Source organism: Cryptosporidium ubiquitum (genome assembly GCF_001865345.1).
Source record: "Cryptosporidium ubiquitum isolate 39726 chromosome Unknown contig_16, whole genome shotgun sequence".
NCBI classification, from domain to species: domain Eukaryota; phylum Apicomplexa; class Conoidasida; order Eucoccidiorida; family Cryptosporidiidae; genus Cryptosporidium; species Cryptosporidium ubiquitum.
This window is the reverse complement of record NW_021639815.1, coordinates 18,541-37,515: the sequence shown is the minus strand read 5'-3', so window position 1 is coordinate 37,515 and position 18,975 is coordinate 18,541. Positions and strand designations below refer to the sequence as shown.

Here is an 18,975-nt window from a genome sequence, read left to right as displayed (position 1 = left end):
CGAGAAATTTAGTAAAATACGATTAATTTCGTTATGTTCGAGTATATTTTCTGGGAGTGGTCTTTATAGCCAATCATATACCAATGCTGAAATTTCTAAAATTCATTGTTAATTCGAGCTTGGAATTGTTGTATTTAATTTATTTAAGAAAACATTCTCTTTAAAATGTTCATGGCGGGAAATGTTAAGACAAGGAAGTAATTGAGTCATTTATTATTTTTTTTTTATTTTGAAGTAAAGATGTCAAAGCAAGAAGGGCTCGAGAAAGTAGATGATGTTTGTATTTCTGAGTCTATAGCTAGCTCAGAAGTTGTCACCAAGTACTATACTGCGGCAGAAATAGTAAATTCAACGCTTCAGTATGTGATAACATTATGCGTAGATGGCGCAGATATTTCGGAGATATGTAGGAAAGGTGACTCGCTCATCGAGGAGAAGTCCAGTTCTGTTTATAACAAAAAAGAAAATGGTAGGAAGCTAGATAAAGGCATTGCATTTCCTACATGCATTTCTGTGAATGAGATATGTGGCAATTTTTCTCCTCTACCTGCAGAAAGCTTAAAACTAAAAAATGGTGACTTAGTTAAGATTGATATTGGGGCTCATATAGATGGTTTCATTAGTGTGTGTTCTCATTCGATTGTTATTGGGGTCGAAAAGATTTCAGGAAAGCAGGCGGACGTTTTAAAGGCTGCAAATGCCGCAATGGAAGTTGCTATAAGAACTGTAAAACCTGGAAACACCAATACGTACGTCACATCTATTCTTAACAGGACTGTAAAAGAGTTTAATTGCAACATGGTCCAGGGAGTTTTATCTCATCAACTAAAAAGACATGTTATTGATGGAAACCGTGTAATAATTTCGAAGGAAACATTAGATGAGAAAGTTGACGAATTCACATTTGAAGAGAATGAGGTTTATGGACTGGATATTCTAGTAAGCAGTGGAGAAGGTATTCCCAAGGAATCTGATTATAGAAGTACGGTTTTTAAGCGTGCTATTGAAACAAATTACAACTTAAAAAGCCCGATTCCAAGGCAATTCCTAAGTGAAGTTAATAAAAGATTTCCTACACTACCTTTTTCTTTGAATATGATATCGGATGAAAAGGTTGCCAGACTGGGGGTTTCTGAATGCATTCGACATAACCTTTTGTATTCATACCCTGTAATGGTGGAAAGACAAGGAGAGTACGTCGCAAGTTTCAAGTGCACATTATTGTTATTCCCAAATGGATCGAAACGTATTTCTGGCTTGCAATTTGCTCAGGAGAGCATTTGTGATTCAGAGTTAAAAGTAGCAGATGAGGAAATTAAGTCTATTCTTTTAACACCAATCTCAATGAAAAAGAAGAAAAAAAAACAAGTTGTTAGTTAATTCTTAGTTTGAATTTTATTTTTCATAGATATTCGACTAATTGTATATTTAATTTGCGGTTCTATATCCTTCCCCTCCCCTCAACTCACATTTTTGTTATAGATGAACAATAATGTTGTGGTGAATGGGACTGGTGCTTTTGGCCACGATGGATTAACTGAAACGGATATATTTGATTATTGCAGGGGCATTAAGTCATGCGGAGAGTGCCAGCTTTCTAAGTTTTGCTCACCTTGCATAATATCAGGTGGCTCCGAATTTTTTTGTACATCGAAAGTTGATTCAATTGTATCTTGCCGACAAAATAACATCTCAAATATTTGTTCTTCAGCATGGCCGTGGTGGATTTACTTGTGTATAATTTTATTATTGCTAGTTGTATTGGGCATGATTTTGATAATCTTGTATAAGTGTTGCACTTGCTTTTTTTTAAAAGTACAAGAGACTGAATTAGAAGATCTAAAGTAAGTTTTAAGTATTTTGAAATAAATATATACGTTTTTCAGGTTGAAAAAAAAAAAGAGATCAAATGAAATTTATTCTTAAATTGATTCAGAATGCCTGCCGCAATGAATCAATATTAATGTAATTGTAGAATTTTTCACTTAAATTTTTATTTAAATTAATAATGAACTTTCTTTCTATGGCCCTAGACAAATTTTGTCTCTTTTTTAATAGATCTGAAAAAAAGCTCACTTCTTTTGGAAGTTGGGCAATTATAACTGGTGCAAGTGATGGAATTGGAAAAGCGTTAGCAAAAGAACTGATTAAAGAAGATTTAAACTTAATTTTGATAGGAAGAAATGAAGAAAAATTGCAAAATGTTGTAAATGAAGTAGGTTTTGAAGTGTTTTTGCCATATTTTTATTTTTGTCTTAGTTATTATTTTTGAAAAAGTCAGATTCAAATCAAGAAATAAGATATTATATAATGGACTTTACGGACCCAACCTGCTACTCGAACTTTCGCAGATATTTGGATACAATTAATGATATCGGGGTTTTAATAAATAATGTTGGGGTCTCGTACCCACATGCGCAATATTTTGAAGAAACTAGCATAGACCTTATTAACGAATTAATAGAAGTGAATGTTAGGTCTGTATTAATGATGACCCACATTGTCTACAACCACATGAAAAAAAGGTAGGTAATTACTTTAAGTTTATTTCAACAATTAACACATCTACTCAGGGATCGAGGAGCTATTCTTTGTATTGGTAGTGGTTCATCACAACTCCAGACTGACCCTCTTTATTCAGCATACGCTGCCACAAAAAGCGTTTCCGAATCTCTTTGTAGAAGTCTACGGGCAGAGTGCGAATCTGGGAACATCACAATCCAATGCCATACTCCTATGCTAGTTACCACTAAATTATCAAAAGCAAAAAAAGAAACATTCTTTACTATTTCAGCAAAGAGGTGAGTTCTAAAATGGCCATTATTATAACAGTTAGAGTAATTTCTTAGGTTTGCTGCCAAATCCATAGAGATGTTAAAAAGACCTCCATCAGTGTACTCGACAATTGTGCCTTACTTTGGTCACTGGTTACAACTATTATTAGTAAGTGAAATACAGGTCGTTTATTTACCCATAATTTAAATTTAGGCAAATATGATTCCTCGCCCAATTTGGAATAAGATAAGAATCTCACAAACTAAATATATTCGAGAAAAAGCACTTAAAAAAAAGATTTAGAATGTCTAAAAAATGAAAACACCGCCATTGAGCGGCAAATTTCAAGTGGGGCAGATGTTATACGACACGGAATTTTTTCCAATTATTAAAATAAAATAAAATGCTTGGTGGAGGAGGGTTTGGTTCAAACCAAAACCAACAGTCTTCTGGAGGAATATTTGGAGCATCTACCTCTTTTGGTGTTGGGATTGGCCAGCAAGGAGTATCGCAAAATATTAATACAGTACAACAGCCTTCGACAGGATTGTTTAATTCATCTACACCCCTATTCGGAGGAAATGTGAGTCCTGGTTTATTTGGTAGTGCTGGTTCTTCTGGTTCTGTATTTGGAAATACGGGGCAATCTTCGGTATTTGGTCAATCTTCCAACGGTCTTTTTGGCCAATCAATGGGTGCATTTGGAGGAAATCAACAAATTGGCTCTAGTCAACCAAGTATGTTTGGTTCAAGCTCCTCTTCTACGATTTGCTCTAACTCTGGTTTTTTTAATACTAGCTCAGCAAACAATTCTGGAGGTTTTGGTTCTTTTCAGAACTCATTCGGGGCTTCTGGAGGGTTTGGAAGCCAGTCATCTCAAAGTAATCCATCAAACTACTTTGGGCAACAAAACAATGGTATTTTTGGCTCAATGCCTGTCCAAACTTTTGGAAATACATCAACATCACCTTTTGGAGGCACTACAGGTACAAATACGAATATTTTTGGGTCAAAAAAAGGTACAAATGGAATTACGTTTCAACCTGTAGTTGACAGAGATAGTGATGCCAGAATTATGTCTATTGTATACCAGAAAGATATTGATCAGAAGAAATCAGTTGAAGAGCTTAGATGGGAAGATTACCAAGAAAAAAGAGGACCTGTAAATAGTTTATCAACAATTAATACAAATTTCTCAACAAATAATAATACTTTTGGCAGCGGTTCGTTTTCTTCTAACTCTGGAGGTTTTGGTTCTGGCCCACAAGGATCTTCTATCACAAGCTCAATATTTGGGCAACCACAAACATCCTTTATAGCGTCAACGACGCCACAGAATTCACTCTTCGGTTCCAGCAATTCATCTTCAGCTTTAGGACAAACCTCAATTCTCGGTCAAGGGCTTCAGAATTCACAATCAAGTTTAACTAATCCTCAATTTGTGTCAAATAATAGCGGATTATTTGGTACCTCGAATAATTTAAATTCGTTTGCACTTCAATCTTCAACTAACAGTTCAAACACAGGATTGTTCTCCACTCCCAATTTATTCTCTAGCAATAGTAATAACAGTAATACTATTAATACCAGTAACAGTTTAGGCGGCGGTATTAACTTAAACAGTGGAAATTTGTTTGGGCAGCAACCTTCAAACTTGGGATCGTTAGACAGCTCCTTTAAAACATCAAATTCTTTATTCGGGGGTGCCCAAACAACCTCGACTAATACTGGTTTGGGTCTTTTTAATTCAAATTCAAATACTCAACCTCAGATTTCTTTGTCAAATTCCTCGCTTGCAATGAAACCATTGTTTGGAAATCAGACACTGAGCAATTCAAATTTAGGTTCCAGTACCGCTGGCGGAACCAACTTGTCATTATCTACGAATTTATTCGGTTCGACTCTGCCTGGCTCATCCAGTTTGTTTAGCACCAACTCTTGCTCTAATAATTTATTTGGTTCTACGCAACCACAAAGTGCACTCAATAACACTAATTCAGGTACAACTAGCTCAAGTTTATTTGGGAAATTATCTTCGTCTCAACCATTTAGCTTTGCAAACATTAACCCCTCTAATTCATCATGGACATCTTTAAATTCCGGAGTTTCAAACGCTACAATTAGTCAAACAAATTTGTCAGGAAGCTCCCCGATGAATAACAATTCAATTCAGCTTCAAAATATATTAGGGGGTGGGCAACCAAATAAACCTACATCTTCTCAGGGTTCGTCGATAGTTTTAGGTAATGGGCTTTCCACTTCAAATAAGCTATCCAATGGTATACATTCCAAGCCAATAACTCAGAATTCAAAATTCTCGGACTCGACTGATAGAGGAAAGTCGCTCTGGCTTTGGAAGCCACTACCGCAATTTATTTCTCGCTCTAATAGGTATCAAATTGACGGTTTGAGCAATTTTTCTCAGGAAGGAGTTACGAATTCATCAGAACTTGCTCTTCCCGCACTTGCGACTGAGAGTGCAAGGCACAGCACATCACTTTTAACATCCGTTAGACGAATCGAGAAAACAATTGACCCTCAGACTCCTGCCGCATTTCTAAGCCTACTTGAACGTCAACAACAGTTCTACGATGCAGTACAATCTCCGGAACAAAGTAGCAATTCACCTGTGAATTCCAAGACAAAGTCTTTGGTATTTACTACATCTCATGCTACCAAGTTTGTCCCTATAGACGAGGCATTTGAAGATGCAATCGATGATTCAAGTTCAGCTACTTTTTCTCCAATAGTTTTAAAAGCTGAGAATAAATCTATTTCTGATGGTTCAAAATCGTTGATCAATTTCGATTCAATTTCGCGTATTTCACAAGACGTGCAAATTTCTAAAAATGACGATTCCAGGAATTCAATTGGTAGGGTAAGTATTGAAAGCAATAATTTAGCACGAACACCATATTTGAACCAACACAGAAGCTCTGTAAATTCAATTCCAGCGGTGAGTAATGAACGCCAGGCTCGTGCCTCTATAGGCCTGACAACTCCTAGACCTATTACTAGAAGACCAGGACAGTTGATAGATAACAACATTTCTTCGGATGTAAATAAATCCTATTTAAGGAAGCAAAAAGAATACATTGTTGAATCTCTAACTCCGGTACTTACCAAAACAGACTATTTCTGTATTCCATCAATAGAAGTGCTAAAAACTTTTTCAGAAGAGAGGCTTGCTATTGTTGAAGATTTCAAAATAGTTAGAGAAGGTGTTGGAGAAATTATCTGGCCTGGGGTTACCGATTTACGAGGGATTAATCTTGATTTAGTTGTTTCCATAGAACCTCTTTGTGTATCAGTATATGGAGACGGAGATTCTTCTATTCCTGTAGGCGAGGGGTTAAATAAGAAGGCTATTGTGACGCTAAAGAATTGTAAACCGAAGAGAGTTTTATCTTCAAAAGACCCGCAAGAGATAGATAACTTTAATAAAAATCGTGTTAAACAAATTAAATCTTACACTGAGCAAATGGGAGCAAGGTTTATTTCACTTGACACTGTCACTTGGGAATGGAAATTTGAGGTTACACATTTTTCTAAATACAGTTTTTTAAACGAAGATAGCCCTTTAACTAACTTTGGAGAGCCTCAATCTACTATAACCAACGACACAAATTTGATTGCTTCCCCAAAAGAAAGTTTATTCGGTCAACACTCTAAGCAAGAGCAACCTAGCGACCATTTTTTTGCAAAAACGAGCCAATATAATTTTAGTTTGTACTCAGAGATTAGAAGCATAGTGGAAAAAAATAAAAGTTTGAAATCTGCTTATAATGCAATCAGCTTTAGAAGTGGTATGTATATTGGCTCAAATGGTTTTGTTGTAATACCACATAGATCATTTTTTAAGAGTAATCATAGTATTAGTGATTATAATACATCGATTACGATGTTTAAAATGAATCAAATGAACGAATCTGTGTTAACTGATACGAAAAATAATTTTTTGTGTTCTCGAAGGTTAGTTTCAGCTTGGTTTAGGCTATATTTGGAAATAATTGGAAGTGAAACGATTGATGGTTGCTGTGAAATTTCAATCGAGTCTATTACAAAACTTGTTTTCCTCTTTTGGAATATCACAAAAAAGGAGTTTGAGTTTTCTTCGTATTTATCTGAATTCAAATCTAATTCTTTGAACCTTGAATATTTAAAATATTTTGAACAATCATTTTCTATGATTGGTGGGATATTAGAATTGATAATTAAAGATACAAATAGTCATTCTGAAAAGCGCTTAGAAACAAGTTTGAGAGAGTTTATTTCTTGGTGGTTAAAGATGACTTCCAAAAATATTCCTAAAATTAAAGTGAAAAAATGCAACCAAAGTTCTCAAGATTTACATGAAGAAAAAATCCATTTTCTCTTTAATCATATTTTGAACGGAAATTTATTCGATATAGTTCAAAATGATACAAATTTATCATATTTGACGATTCCAAGAATTGTTTCATTGTGTCTATCTATTGGAAATAATAGAGGTTCTATTTTTCAGATAAGAGAAAACCTGCAGTGGTGGTCAAAAATTGGTATTATTCCGGATTTAACGCATAATTCAAATAAGATATATAAAACAATATCTAATACAGATGCATATGTAGATGACTTTGCATACGAATGGCAGACTAATATATTGTTGTCTGTAAATTACTCAACAAATTCAAAGCTTTGTGAAAAGTTCAATAGAATAAAAAACATTCCTTTAGTCGGCGATAAACGTGAATTTGGAAACTTGAACAATTCAGATAGACTTATCGGTATGGAAGATACATACGAAGTGGATGAAAAAAAAATACTCTTTGATCAAATACAATTCCAAATAATTAAATTTTTCTTTTGTGATGAAAATTCTAGACAAGCTGAGTTATTTAGATTGAATAATTCGGGCTCGATAAAATTTTCTTCTTCATTTATTTGGCTAATAACGAGAGTCCTCACACTTTATAACAATATTAGTTGTAATGATAGTGAACTAAAATTTTCAAATAAATTGAATTTAGCGCTTATACAGGAACTTGAAATTCTTGGATTGTGGGAGTGGGCAGTCTATGTTATAATCCACACCAATATGAATTCAGCATTTGGTCTGCTCAATTGCATTATTATGAGGAATATACAAGAGAACCCAAATTATTTGAATCCTGAGGACTACTTGAATGATGAAAAATGGAAATTTCTAGTCAATAGATTAGGGGTCCCATCCAATTGGTTATTTGAGGCAATTATTTACAAATTAGAGTCTAATGGAAATGTTTTGCAATCGTTAAGATGTACACTGCACCTAATTAATTGTCTAAAAGGGAGAAAACATGAAGTTGGAGATTTGTTTTTTCATAATTCAGATCAAATCTCTACTATTAATAATTTGGCAATATCCGCTGCAAAGAAGCTGTTTGACGCATCGCTTTTACCGACTACATTGATAAGAATATCGGTCCTTTTGAAACATATTATAACTGAAGAGGAGACACTTGGTGATGTTAATAAGTGCTATGATATCTACCAGCTTAATGCTGCAGAAGATTTACAATTGATCTTCTGCTCGGAAGGTAAAGAACAGATTGTGGCAGATATATGGCAAACTTTGGAGTTGATATTAGTTATTTCGAATCAGTATATGAAGTTTGCAATAAGATTACTAGAAAGCAAGTCGTACTCTATAAATCAAGATGAATTTAAAGATATTTTGTCAAAATTGGATAAACTTGTAGTTTTGAGGAAAGATTCGAGTAAATGTTTATTTGAGCCATGTATTAGTAATATAATAAATGATGAATGTTGGGATATAATTTTAAATACGATAGAAATTGTTAAACATCTAAGCAAAGTAATTTAATTTTTTTCATTACTAACTCAGTTATCAGAGTGCATCCCAACAACAGCTCCAAATCTATTGGGTTTGATTTTGAACTCCGCACTCTTTAACTTCCGAATCTCCGTACAAATTCCTGAATCTGATTGATTGTTTGCACTCTTATTTGTTTTGGAATTTAAATTTTCTTGATAATTTACTATCATGTTAAGGAATTTTACAACGCCTTTTGTTGCGGATTGCTTCAAGCCTTTCTCCTTCTGATTTGTTGCTGGTTTTGAAAAAATTTTATTAGGAACATTTTCATTAATCTTTTTATATAAGTCATTGAGGGTTTCCTTTTCATAAATGCAACTTACACTTAGTTTTCTCCGCTTCTTGTTGTCATTCTTTATTGCTTTTTTGTTAGATGAGTTTTCTTGTGAAAAAACGGGGTCCCCCTTTAAAACCGATCTGGATAGGATTCCACTAGCAACTAAAAGAGATTAGGAACAATAAAATAACAGTTTAATTACTTACCGTTTGATGTTTTGGTTTTTTTCATAATAATTGATAAGAAGTGAATTATGGAAAATTGCGGCGGTATAAATATCACAATTATGAAAATACGATGTATAATGTAATACCAAAATTGAACTTGGAACTACATAAAAAATACCTAGTTATTGTAACAAGCGATGCTTTACGTAATTATGAGTCGTACAAAACCCAGCTAAGTTCAGTATTTATTCATGGCATTTATTGGGTTTTATGTTGTTCAGATTTAATCAAATTAAGTATTTTTGATGAACTGCATGTTAGAAATAACTTTCACGATCTATTAAGAAAATGTAAACGTGAAGTGTATATAGATAGCTTTAGCTCAAAAATTTATTCGGCAAACCCACTTGATTTTATTAGCCCTTCTATTCTTTCTGTACTTAGTGGAATACAAATTAATACAATAATAAACAATAAAATTCTTGAAGAGAATAAATATGAAACAAATGCTTTTATTAAAAGCCTAATTACTTTGAAAGATGAAAAAATATATATCAACAACTCCAAAAGCTGCTTAAACCAGTTGGATATCAGATTTATTTACTCTACACTACTCGTATATTATTTGTCAAATTATCCAGATTTAACACAACTGGAATCGGTTTTCCCAATATCAAAACTTACCGAACTACTAGTAACCATGCAGAACAAAGATGGTGGATTTGGAAAACGCCATAAAGATGAATCTCACGCAGGTTATACTTTTTGTGCAGTGGCATCAATAGCAATAATCAAGAAAATGACAAAAAATGACTCAATTTATTTATTATTTAATATTGAACGTCTAATTAGGTGGTTATTAAAGCGAATAATTATTTCAGAAAGTCACGAAATTACTGAAAGTCAATCATATTGTTTTAATGGTCGTATTGGAAAAAAATGCGACGTATGTTATTCATGGTGGGTAATTGCAAGCCTAAAAATCGTGGAATCTATTAATACTAATAAAAGCATGGACTACTCTTTAATTTTGAACTCTAATATATTAAAAGGATTGATTAATGGAATTTTATGTCATCAAAATAATATTTATGGCGGCTTTCAAAAAGCTCCCTTTATTATCGGCAGTAAAGACTGTTCAGATCCACTACATACCTTCCTTTCAATTTCTGCGTTATCTCTGTTATTTAACAGCAATTTGACGCAATCAAATTTAGAATTTTGTGAATTAAAGAAGCTATTCAAAACATTAGATCCAATAATTAAGATCGACCCAGTTTTTGTATTGGCAGAAAAATATTTTAATAATATAATTTCTTAAAAAGCTTTATCAACAATCAATTCAAGTTTTACTATGAATGATAGAAACAGATTTATATGGAAGGTTGTTAAAATTGATGAACTTGAATGGTTGGATATTAACTCTGGAACTCTATCATATAATTGTTCTTGTGGCGATGTCTTTTGGACAACACTTACTTATCTTGAAGAAGTAGCTGCTTTAGAAACTGAAGAAAATGAGAGCTCCGTAATTTTACAATGTGAAAGCTGTTCACTAAATATTAAAGTTACTTTTAACAGAAAGTCTCTTAATGAAATAAGAAAAACTTTAATAAAATAAAATTGTCTATATCTGTAACTAAATAAATAACTACCTACGCTTTTCAACTATAATAACTTTGCTTCTATTTGGTTTCCCTCTTTCAATGACTTTTTTTAAATTTTTCTCCATAAACTCCTTACTTTTTTTTGCCAATTGCTTTCTTCTATATTCTGGATCATTTCTCATTCTTTTCTTAGTTTCATTGGCCCGTTTTTTAAGGATCTGCTGTGGAGTCTTTATTTCATTTTGTAAAATTCCACCCCTATTAGCAATGTTTTCTCTAATTATCCCAATACGTTTTGCAATACGTTTTTGTTTATGAGTCAGCTTAATGCCATTATTAACAGCTTCCACTATCCCTTTGTATTTATCATGTACATTTGAATAGTCAAATGAACTGTTGCTATCATTAATGTTACATTTATCTTTAGGCCGATTCTTACCTCTATTTTTATTAAGCTCTTTGTCCTCAATTTCACCAACATTTTGGATCTTTAAATTTGTATTTGCTTTCCATTTTTTATATTGTCCTGTGCACTTTAACTCTCCCCTAACCTTAACGCCGCTTTCATTCACTTTTTTGATAGGGTTTTGTCTTAAGTTATCTACCAGTTCATACCTCTTCTTTTTAGAATTCCATTTTCTAACGCATTTTTGTTTCTTCATTTCACCTTCTTCATCAGGATTAATATCAAAGCTAGATGATTCTAATTGTAATCCAGCCGATCTTGAAATTTCTTCTTGACTATTCTTATATGGAATAAAAAAATGCTCTGCTTCTTTAACTCTATTACACTGTTTTTTAGGTTTTCTTTTTTTATTAACAGTTTGCGATGTGTTATTATCTTGAGATATCTTGTCTAAAGCACAATTAAATTGGCCTTCAAAAATATTTGTATTACTGCTGAATTTACCTTCATTTAAAATTGACTTTGCAATTATATTCATATCTTTAATTTTTTTCATTTTGACTGATGACTTTAAAACCATTTTCCCATTGATTTGGTTATGGTATCCATGTTTATTTTCGTAAGCCTTATTTTCAGTTGGTCTGAATGATCTTAAGTGGTCAATAAGAGGATCACTGATAACTTTGAAATTGGGATTATTCATCATATCTAAATGAGTTTCATTTTCACTTATATTCAAGTCCGGATGAACTGTCATTAATATTTTAGATACTCCTCCACAATTATCTAAAAGTTCTCGTGATCTTTTCAAGCTTTCTTTTGAAGATGACGCCCTAGTTTTCAAATATAATAAATATGCAGATTCCATCGACCTTCTGTATCTCTCTATTTCAGAATTTTCTGCAAGAATTCTTTCAATGGATTCTATTTCGAATGTTAAATCTGGAAAACTAGCTAAAATTAATCTTGATCTGTCATTTAAGTTACTTAATGAAGATGAGCTAGTAATAGAAGGTGCCAATTCTTTAGAAAAACTGTTATCATATGCATTTGTTTCGGATCTTTCTTCCGCGATTAAGTAGTCACTGGAAGGATCGGTAACTTGGTTACAAGTTAAAGTGGTCATTTTGAGACCAAGAAATAAACAAAGTTCCATTGTATACGGCAAATCTCTAGAAGTAATAAGTGAAAACGCTCTACCATATTGGCCTGCTCTAGCTGTTCTTCCTGTCCTATGGACAAATAGCTTTGGGCTCAGCGGAAAATCAAAATTTATAACATATTTGATCATTGGAATATCCACACCTCTGGCAGCAATGTCAGTTACTATTAATGCCCTACTCTTATTCTTTCTAAATGTACTTAAATGCATCGTGCGTGCTTCTTGATCCATATTACCATAAATATAACTGACAATAATGTTATTTGCCTCAAAAATTTTTGCAATATAGTCAACATGATGTTTAGTTGCACAGAAAACAATAGCTCTTTCATTAGGAGAAATAATATTTCTAAACAGGAATAGTAAAGATGCAAGCTTTTCGTCTTCTCTTGTGAATAAAAATGTCAACTTTAATGTTTCACTTAAAATATAATCTGAATCTATTTGAATAACTTCCGGTTCATTTAACCTAACTTTAGAGAATGATGCAAGCGCAGTTGGCATTGTAGCCGAAACTAGTATGCATTGCCTATTCTTTGGAATAGATTCCAGTATTCTCTCAATTTGGTCAATTAATCCCATTTCAAATAAACGGTCTGCTTCATCAAGAACAATTATTTTAACCGCCGCTAACGATAGTCCTGCTTCTATAATATGATGAAATAATCTTCCTGGGGTAGCAACTACAATATCCGGGTTCCCAGATAACGATTCGAACTGTCTATCAAGTGATGAACCACCTGTAAGTGCACAAATAACCATATTAGTTTTGCAGGAAAGTTTCCGTACAACACGATAGGTCTGTAATGCGAGCTCTCTAGTGGGGGATAGTATGATCCCTCTAATTCCAACAATTTGAGAATGAGAACAACCTAATCGTTCAATCATAGGCAATACAAAACCCGCAGTTTTACCTGAGCCAGTTCTTGCCATAGCAACCACATCTCTACCTGCTAGAATAGATGGGAAACATTTACGTTGTATCGGAGTCGGAAGAGAATAACCAATAATTCTGATTGAGTCCAAAAGTTTTGGAGAAAATCCAAAACTTTGAAATGCTCCTTTGGCCATTTTATAAATTGTCAAAAATGACCGTCAACTTGTGCGGCAAAAGAGATAATTATATTGCGGGTAAAAGATGTGAATATTAGTTATTTTAGCCATTAAAAAAAACAATACAATTATTCAATAAAGCTAAACAAAGTAGCTATAAAATAAGCAGTAATCAAATTGGAGCGCATTCTTTGATCATATTTGAAAACTTATAATGTATTTGTAATAGATCAAATTTCTACATTACTATCATTATTCATAAAGTGTTAAGTTTATGATTCCCATGCGCGCACAAATACTGCTTGAACAATAGCTTTTTTCATTATAATTTAAATCTAGGATGAACTTGAATATAATCAGATTATTCAGGTAAGTAATGCTATACTTCAGAAAAAAATTATATTTTTTGTTATTTCCGTAGGTTGTTCCTGCTGCTAATTGGGGTTTTATTACTTTTATCACTTCCTGGCTTTGACAAAGTTACGGAAGTAAAAGAAAGTGGGTTTTCTGAAGGGGTAAATAAAGCTTCAGTTGACCAAGGGATCATACTTGATTACAAAAAAGTAACTCAAGAGGTATTAACATCCCAAAAATCAGGTAGCGCTGAATTGGTTGCAGAAAGTATAATTAATTCTATAACAAAAGAAACTCATTGCATTGAATGCGGGGATTCAGGTGATATTGATATTATCAAAAACGATTACTTTTCTTCAAGTAAAGATAAACATTTTTATCATTCAAATTATGGATATATTGCAGCGGTAGTTCCATCGAAAAGAGGTGATTCTTCAGAAGTACTAATAATATCTATTTCTTTCCCGTGGGAAAATAAAGATGGAGAAGGTGAATTAGGGAGTGCAGCAGGTTTAATCATTCCACTTTCGAAACATTTTGAAAAAGTTTACTGGACTTCCAAAGATATTATTTTATTATTTACAGATTCTAACGTTCCAAATTCAATGGGTGTTAGCTCATTTCTGAAAGATTTAGCAACAAACCAAAGACTGTTAAAGTACAATGGTAGAATAAGAACTGCAATGTGTATTGAAGTATTATCATTTACTCCAAAAAAAGTTTTTATTGATGTCGGTAAGTTAATTGTAAAATGTAGGTTAACTCTTAACTTTTATTAGAATCAATGGATGGGCTGCAAACAAACCAAGATTTTCCTAATGCTGTTATAAGAGAGATTGAGTCAAGCTTCATTTATCCTCCTATATCTATCAATACGAGAACTTTTTGGGATTCAATAACAAGGTAAGCCTTAACATGTTTCTATTTATTCAAATTATTGTTTAGACAAGCATTTAATAAAGGGTCAGGTAAACCTCATAGTAGGTTTTTGCAGAACAATATCCCTTCATTTACCCTTTCTTTGGTTGGTGAAGCCCCAATAGAAAATGATCAATTGGTAGATCATTATAAAAAAAGTCAAAATACAAATGAGTTCATATCAATATTTCCAATACAACAATTTGAAATTTATAAATTTTTAGAAGGAATTGTTAAGATTCAAAGTAACCTTCATGATGAATTGCATCAATCGGGCAACAAGTATTACTATACTTCATATTTTTCTGCGCTGAGTTTTGGAACTTATTTAATTCCACTGATCCCAATGCTGATATCGTCTACAACAGGAATATTGATACAGATCTCGAAAGGGAATAGTATATTATTGATTGGAATTATTTTAATTGCATGCTTGCTTTCGTCAATTACTCCGATATTACTCTTAACTGGATATATAACTGATAAAATGGGTTATTTTTCATTCGAATGTTCCAATTTCCCAACTGAAAGATTTGCATATTTAAGTGTTTGGCTTAAAACGTTAACTTTTTTGGTATTATTTTCCACATCTCTAATTACTTTTTGTATTAAAGTATTCATTAAATTACTAGGGATTCAAAAGAACAGCAACATATACAGAAATATCATCGCTTCTATTAAAATTATGAATAATGTATTTTTGTTAGTTTTCTCAGTTTATCTTTCGATAAAAAATTTCAGTATTTTGGTTTTTCTAATCCCAATTATTCTATTAATTGCTTTGATTACGGATTCTTCAACTATTAGAAGGGTTACTATTGGGTCTATTTTCGCTGCGATTATATTATATTTTCATTTTTATGGAAAGAGAAAAAACTTGGCATGTTTATTTTCAAAAATAATAATGAGGTCAAGGTATTTCTTAATAGATATTGCAAATGCCTTAAATTCTAGTAATTTAACTTACAATTTTGGCTTCGATATTAAAAAGGCGAGAAACTCCGCATCTATTTGGAACTCTGTTTTGGGAAACGAGATATTTTGCCACAACGAACAACATCTAATAGGGACTAATAGCTTTTGTAACAGACTTTTGGATAATTTTGATCAGGTTTCAAGGCATTATAGAACAATTAAGAGTATACCTATATTGCAGTGGATCAGCTGGTTAGAAATCAAGATAGAAAAAAATTTTTGTAATAAAAAGAGGAATCTTTATGAAATTTTTACGGAAAATTTATTTGATCTATTGAGGGATGATAGGTGCTTAAAATCAACAATGTTCAAACATCTGTTAATAGGATTACTATCACCCTTAATACTAGCACTATCATTAACTTTTCTATAATATAACTTTGTCTATTATGAGTCAACTTTTTCTTCTGTAACAAAGGTTAGTGCATCTTCACTGTCCCATTGAATGCCTGCCTCAGCTATATCTTCCCAGTTGTTAATGTTTTCCAAAATTCGATCAATACATCTTCTTACATCGCCTTCTACATCCACATAACACAATTCTTGGAATAATGGAAGACAAACAAAGTTTAAGAACCCAACCTGAGACTTTGGGACGTCTGTGGATTCCCTGTCACAAATTGGAGAAATAGGCAGCGACAGTGCCTTTTCTTCATCACCCTGCAAGAAAAACTCTTCTACAACTGATCTACACCACTTGTAGTGTTGGTTCCACTTCAATGCTCCATGACCAATATCGGCAGCTTTTAAGCATGTCCTAGCAAGCATTAATCTATCTTGAACATCGCCATAAGGATCCCAATCAACTGCTTGTCTTCTTACTCTAAACCTGGAAACACACTCAAAATGTCTATGCATATCAGTCTCTAAGATTAACTCAATAACTATTCTCCTAAACTCTTTGTGGAGTTCTGCGTCCCAATTTTGCAAGAAATCAGCAGCTCCACCTCCATAATAATAGATTATTCGAAACGTTAAGGATGCATGAAACATTTCCAGTACAGATCGATCGTTATAATTGATTGCTAGCATGTGTCTTGAGTTTACAAGAAAATTACTTGTTCTTCCAATATGGCCTACGTCATGCCCTAAGGATGCAACAACCGACGCAAGCCTCTCCACAGTGTCTAAATGATCCCAAAGTCCAGTTGCTCTTGTTAAACAAATTGCATGATGGCATACATTAGTTCCGTGTAGTTCGTTGTGATATTTGTTGTTGAGGTATCTAATATTTAATTCTCGAAAAAATATATTGAATTTTGATATATTTCCAATAAGCTTAGAAGGTGCTGTAATTGAAGAAGAATACGCTGTAGTAATTCCTCTAGGTAGACTAGATGAATCAAAATTCAATTCTTGGGTTTTCTCTTCTGAAGCAATCAAGTGTAACATATATAGCCCTGCTACTGCTAAGCAATTACCTTTGGTTAATTCATTTAATCTCCACATATCCAAATCCCAATTAGATGAATATTGGTTATCCATTAGTTGCAAAGCCTTATCCAAATCAGAATAAAGTTCAGCATTAACACCCTTGGGAAGTTCGGGAAGTGTGAAATTATGTGGGTTTGTTTCGTTAAAAAAAGATTGACTAAGTGATGAAATTGTTCCAAAAGGATTTTTTATAGAAAGGAGTTTTGAAACTGAATGGGTTGCAAAATGAGCTACCTTGCGTTTATTCTTAAGAAGATGTTTATAGTTATCTTCAATATCTCCACTGACTACAGGCTCATTTAATGGCCCTTGACGGGAAATCATATTTTCTACAGTTTGATTTGCATCTGAATTTTGAGATACAACTTTTATCTTTTCATTTGTATTGCTCGGGTTAGAATTAGACCCATCAAAAACTTTAGAAGCATATAAAACTTCTCTTCTAGATGCAGATGATTTAGTAAACTCTGCAGTGATATATTCCCTTACCTTCTCAACTGATGGATCAATAAACGTTGAAGAGTTTTCTCCTGCATTAGCAATCATCATTGAGAGTCTACGACGAGAGGGGCCAGGAATCGTTGTAACAGTTGCTCTAGACTCTGTGTTTCTTCTCGCCGATACAGAATCAATACTAATATAGCTTGACTTGTTTTCGTGCGATTTTGGAGATAAGAACTGCCCAGTTAACTTTGGAGAATTTGGAGAAATAGGAATTCTTATATCATCAGTAATACCAATTTCTTGTTTTATCTTTGGAGAAATAATTGGTGAAAAGTTTTCTTTTGGAGTTGCATCTCCACTACCAATTACTTTAATCTTAGATTGTCTCGATGGAGTTTGAGATACATTTGTCTGAAGTGATTGAGGTAGGAAAATTGCAACAGGATCGACAGCATAAATATCATCTGACCTGCATAGAGTGACTTGTGCAGAAGTCAAGTCCACCATTGCATCGTGCAACAGTTTACGATTTATTCCTTTTGTACATGAAGTATTTAAATAACGAAGAAACAGTTGAACTTTATTGATATTCGCTAAGGTTCCTTCAATCATTGTTGATTTAGGTGCCTGATTCATGGAATTTTCCAATATTTGCATTTCTGCCTTTACGAGATTAATGTTGAAAAAGTCTCTTCTAGAAGAGCTAACGTTAACTCTTTTTGCCAATATACATACTAAACAAAATACAAGAAGATAAATGATCGTGGAAACATATTGGGTTTCATTGGGAATAGGTCTCAGCATAGAAGGGACCAAAATAATATAGAATGAAATGCTTGCTATTGAATAAATTAATATGCTGATAAAAGATATTGGTAACATAAAGTGCAAAATAGAGCAAATTGTAATTACAATCAATGATCTAGAATTCTGAACTGCAGGATCGTAATCATTATTTGGAGAGAGAGAGGCATCTAGCAACAAATTCCCTGCAGTTATATTAAGTATTGTTGTTATTATTGTAGTTGAAGTAAAAATAATTTCCAAATGTTTATTTAAAAAATTGATGAAAAATGAAATTATTAGAAATAATGAGCAGATTGCAACTACACCACAAATTATGAAGTAAGTGTTTACTGAACTATTAGAAGCTTCATTCATTTTCTGATTGTAAATTTCCAATAAAATATCCAGCATGATCAAAAATAATGTTAACAACCCAATCCAAAAGATACCAATTTCCGTTCTTTTTCTGAATTTTTTTTTAAACTTCTTTTCTAAAATCTCGCTTCTAAATTTCAATGTAAATGGATGTAAGTATTCTAGAGTAGATGCAGAAGAAAACGTTTTTTTGAAAGGTGAAATTAGTTCTTTTAACCTAGTTTTTAAATCCCTATTTTCATACGTTTCGAGCTCGCCCAAATCAAGATTGAGCCCCCAATCATCATTCTTCTCAAATGGTACTGTCCTCCCTATGGAGGGAGAACCGACCAGCCCACTCATCTTAAAATTCTCCTTGGATGAGGATTAGAGGAAATCGATGGTG

The 18,975-nt window shown here is 33.0% G+C and overlaps 9 protein-coding genes across 9 annotated transcripts; 6 read left to right on the top strand and 3 right to left on the bottom strand.

The window, feature by feature from the left end:
• Positions 1 to 240: 240 nt before the first annotated feature.
• cubi_01051 (proliferation-associated protein) lies at positions 241 to 1,380 on the top strand (the record flags this gene model as incomplete). The annotated part of the gene is made up of 1 exon (XM_029018063.1): positions 241 to 1,380. The coding sequence occupies one exon, from the start codon at positions 241 to 243 to the stop codon at positions 1,378 to 1,380; it is 1,140 nt and encodes a 379-aa protein (XP_028875400.1).
• A 102-nt stretch (positions 1,381 to 1,482) lies between these two features.
• Positions 1,483 to 3,078, top strand: cubi_01050 (steroid dehydrogenase KIK-I; the record flags this gene model as incomplete). Its single annotated transcript, XM_029018062.1, has 6 exons — positions 1,483 to 1,844; positions 2,059 to 2,215; positions 2,260 to 2,525; positions 2,574 to 2,801; positions 2,850 to 2,943; positions 2,989 to 3,078. The coding sequence occupies 6 exons, from the start codon at positions 1,483 to 1,485 to the stop codon at positions 3,076 to 3,078; spliced, it is 1,197 nt and encodes a 398-aa protein (XP_028875399.1).
• A 100-nt stretch (positions 3,079 to 3,178) lies between these two features.
• Positions 3,179 to 8,620, top strand: cubi_01049 (FG-rich motif-containing protein; the record flags this gene model as incomplete). Its single annotated transcript, XM_029018061.1, has 1 exon — positions 3,179 to 8,620. The coding sequence occupies one exon, from the start codon at positions 3,179 to 3,181 to the stop codon at positions 8,618 to 8,620; it is 5,442 nt and encodes a 1,813-aa protein (XP_028875398.1).
• Positions 8,621 to 8,637: 17 nt separating this feature from the next.
• cubi_01048 (uncharacterized protein) lies at positions 8,638 to 9,140 on the bottom strand (the record flags this gene model as incomplete). Its single annotated transcript, XM_029018060.1, has 2 exons — positions 8,638 to 9,071; positions 9,116 to 9,140. The coding sequence occupies 2 exons, from the start codon at positions 9,138 to 9,140 to the stop codon at positions 8,638 to 8,640; spliced, it is 459 nt and encodes a 152-aa protein (XP_028875397.1).
• A 66-nt stretch (positions 9,141 to 9,206) lies between these two features.
• On the top strand, positions 9,207 to 10,397 carry cubi_01047 (Rab Geranylgeranyl B pernyltransferase; the record flags this gene model as incomplete). Its single annotated transcript, XM_029018059.1, has 1 exon — positions 9,207 to 10,397. One exon carries the CDS (start codon positions 9,207 to 9,209, stop codon positions 10,395 to 10,397), a length of 1,191 nt encoding a protein of 396 aa, XP_028875396.1.
• A 33-nt stretch (positions 10,398 to 10,430) lies between these two features.
• cubi_01046 (uncharacterized protein) lies at positions 10,431 to 10,697 on the top strand (the record flags this gene model as incomplete). The annotated part of the gene is made up of 1 exon (XM_029018058.1): positions 10,431 to 10,697. One exon carries the CDS (start codon positions 10,431 to 10,433, stop codon positions 10,695 to 10,697), a length of 267 nt encoding a protein of 88 aa, XP_028875395.1.
• A 30-nt stretch (positions 10,698 to 10,727) lies between these two features.
• On the bottom strand, positions 10,728 to 13,322 carry cubi_01045 (uncharacterized protein; the record flags this gene model as incomplete). The annotated part of the gene is made up of 1 exon (XM_029018057.1): positions 10,728 to 13,322. The coding sequence occupies one exon, from the start codon at positions 13,320 to 13,322 to the stop codon at positions 10,728 to 10,730; it is 2,595 nt and encodes an 864-aa protein (XP_028875394.1).
• A 322-nt stretch (positions 13,323 to 13,644) lies between these two features.
• On the top strand, positions 13,645 to 15,924 carry cubi_01044 (uncharacterized protein; the record flags this gene model as incomplete). Its single annotated transcript, XM_029018056.1, has 4 exons — positions 13,645 to 13,673; positions 13,726 to 14,393; positions 14,438 to 14,561; positions 14,604 to 15,924. 4 exons carry the CDS (start codon positions 13,645 to 13,647, stop codon positions 15,922 to 15,924), a joined length of 2,142 nt encoding a protein of 713 aa, XP_028875393.1.
• Positions 15,925 to 15,938: 14 nt separating this feature from the next.
• Positions 15,939 to 18,932, bottom strand: cubi_01043 (cGMP phosphodiesterase a4; the record flags this gene model as incomplete). Its single annotated transcript, XM_029018055.1, has 1 exon — positions 15,939 to 18,932. One exon carries the CDS (start codon positions 18,930 to 18,932, stop codon positions 15,939 to 15,941), a length of 2,994 nt encoding a protein of 997 aa, XP_028875392.1.
• Positions 18,933 to 18,975: the final 43 nt, after the last annotated feature.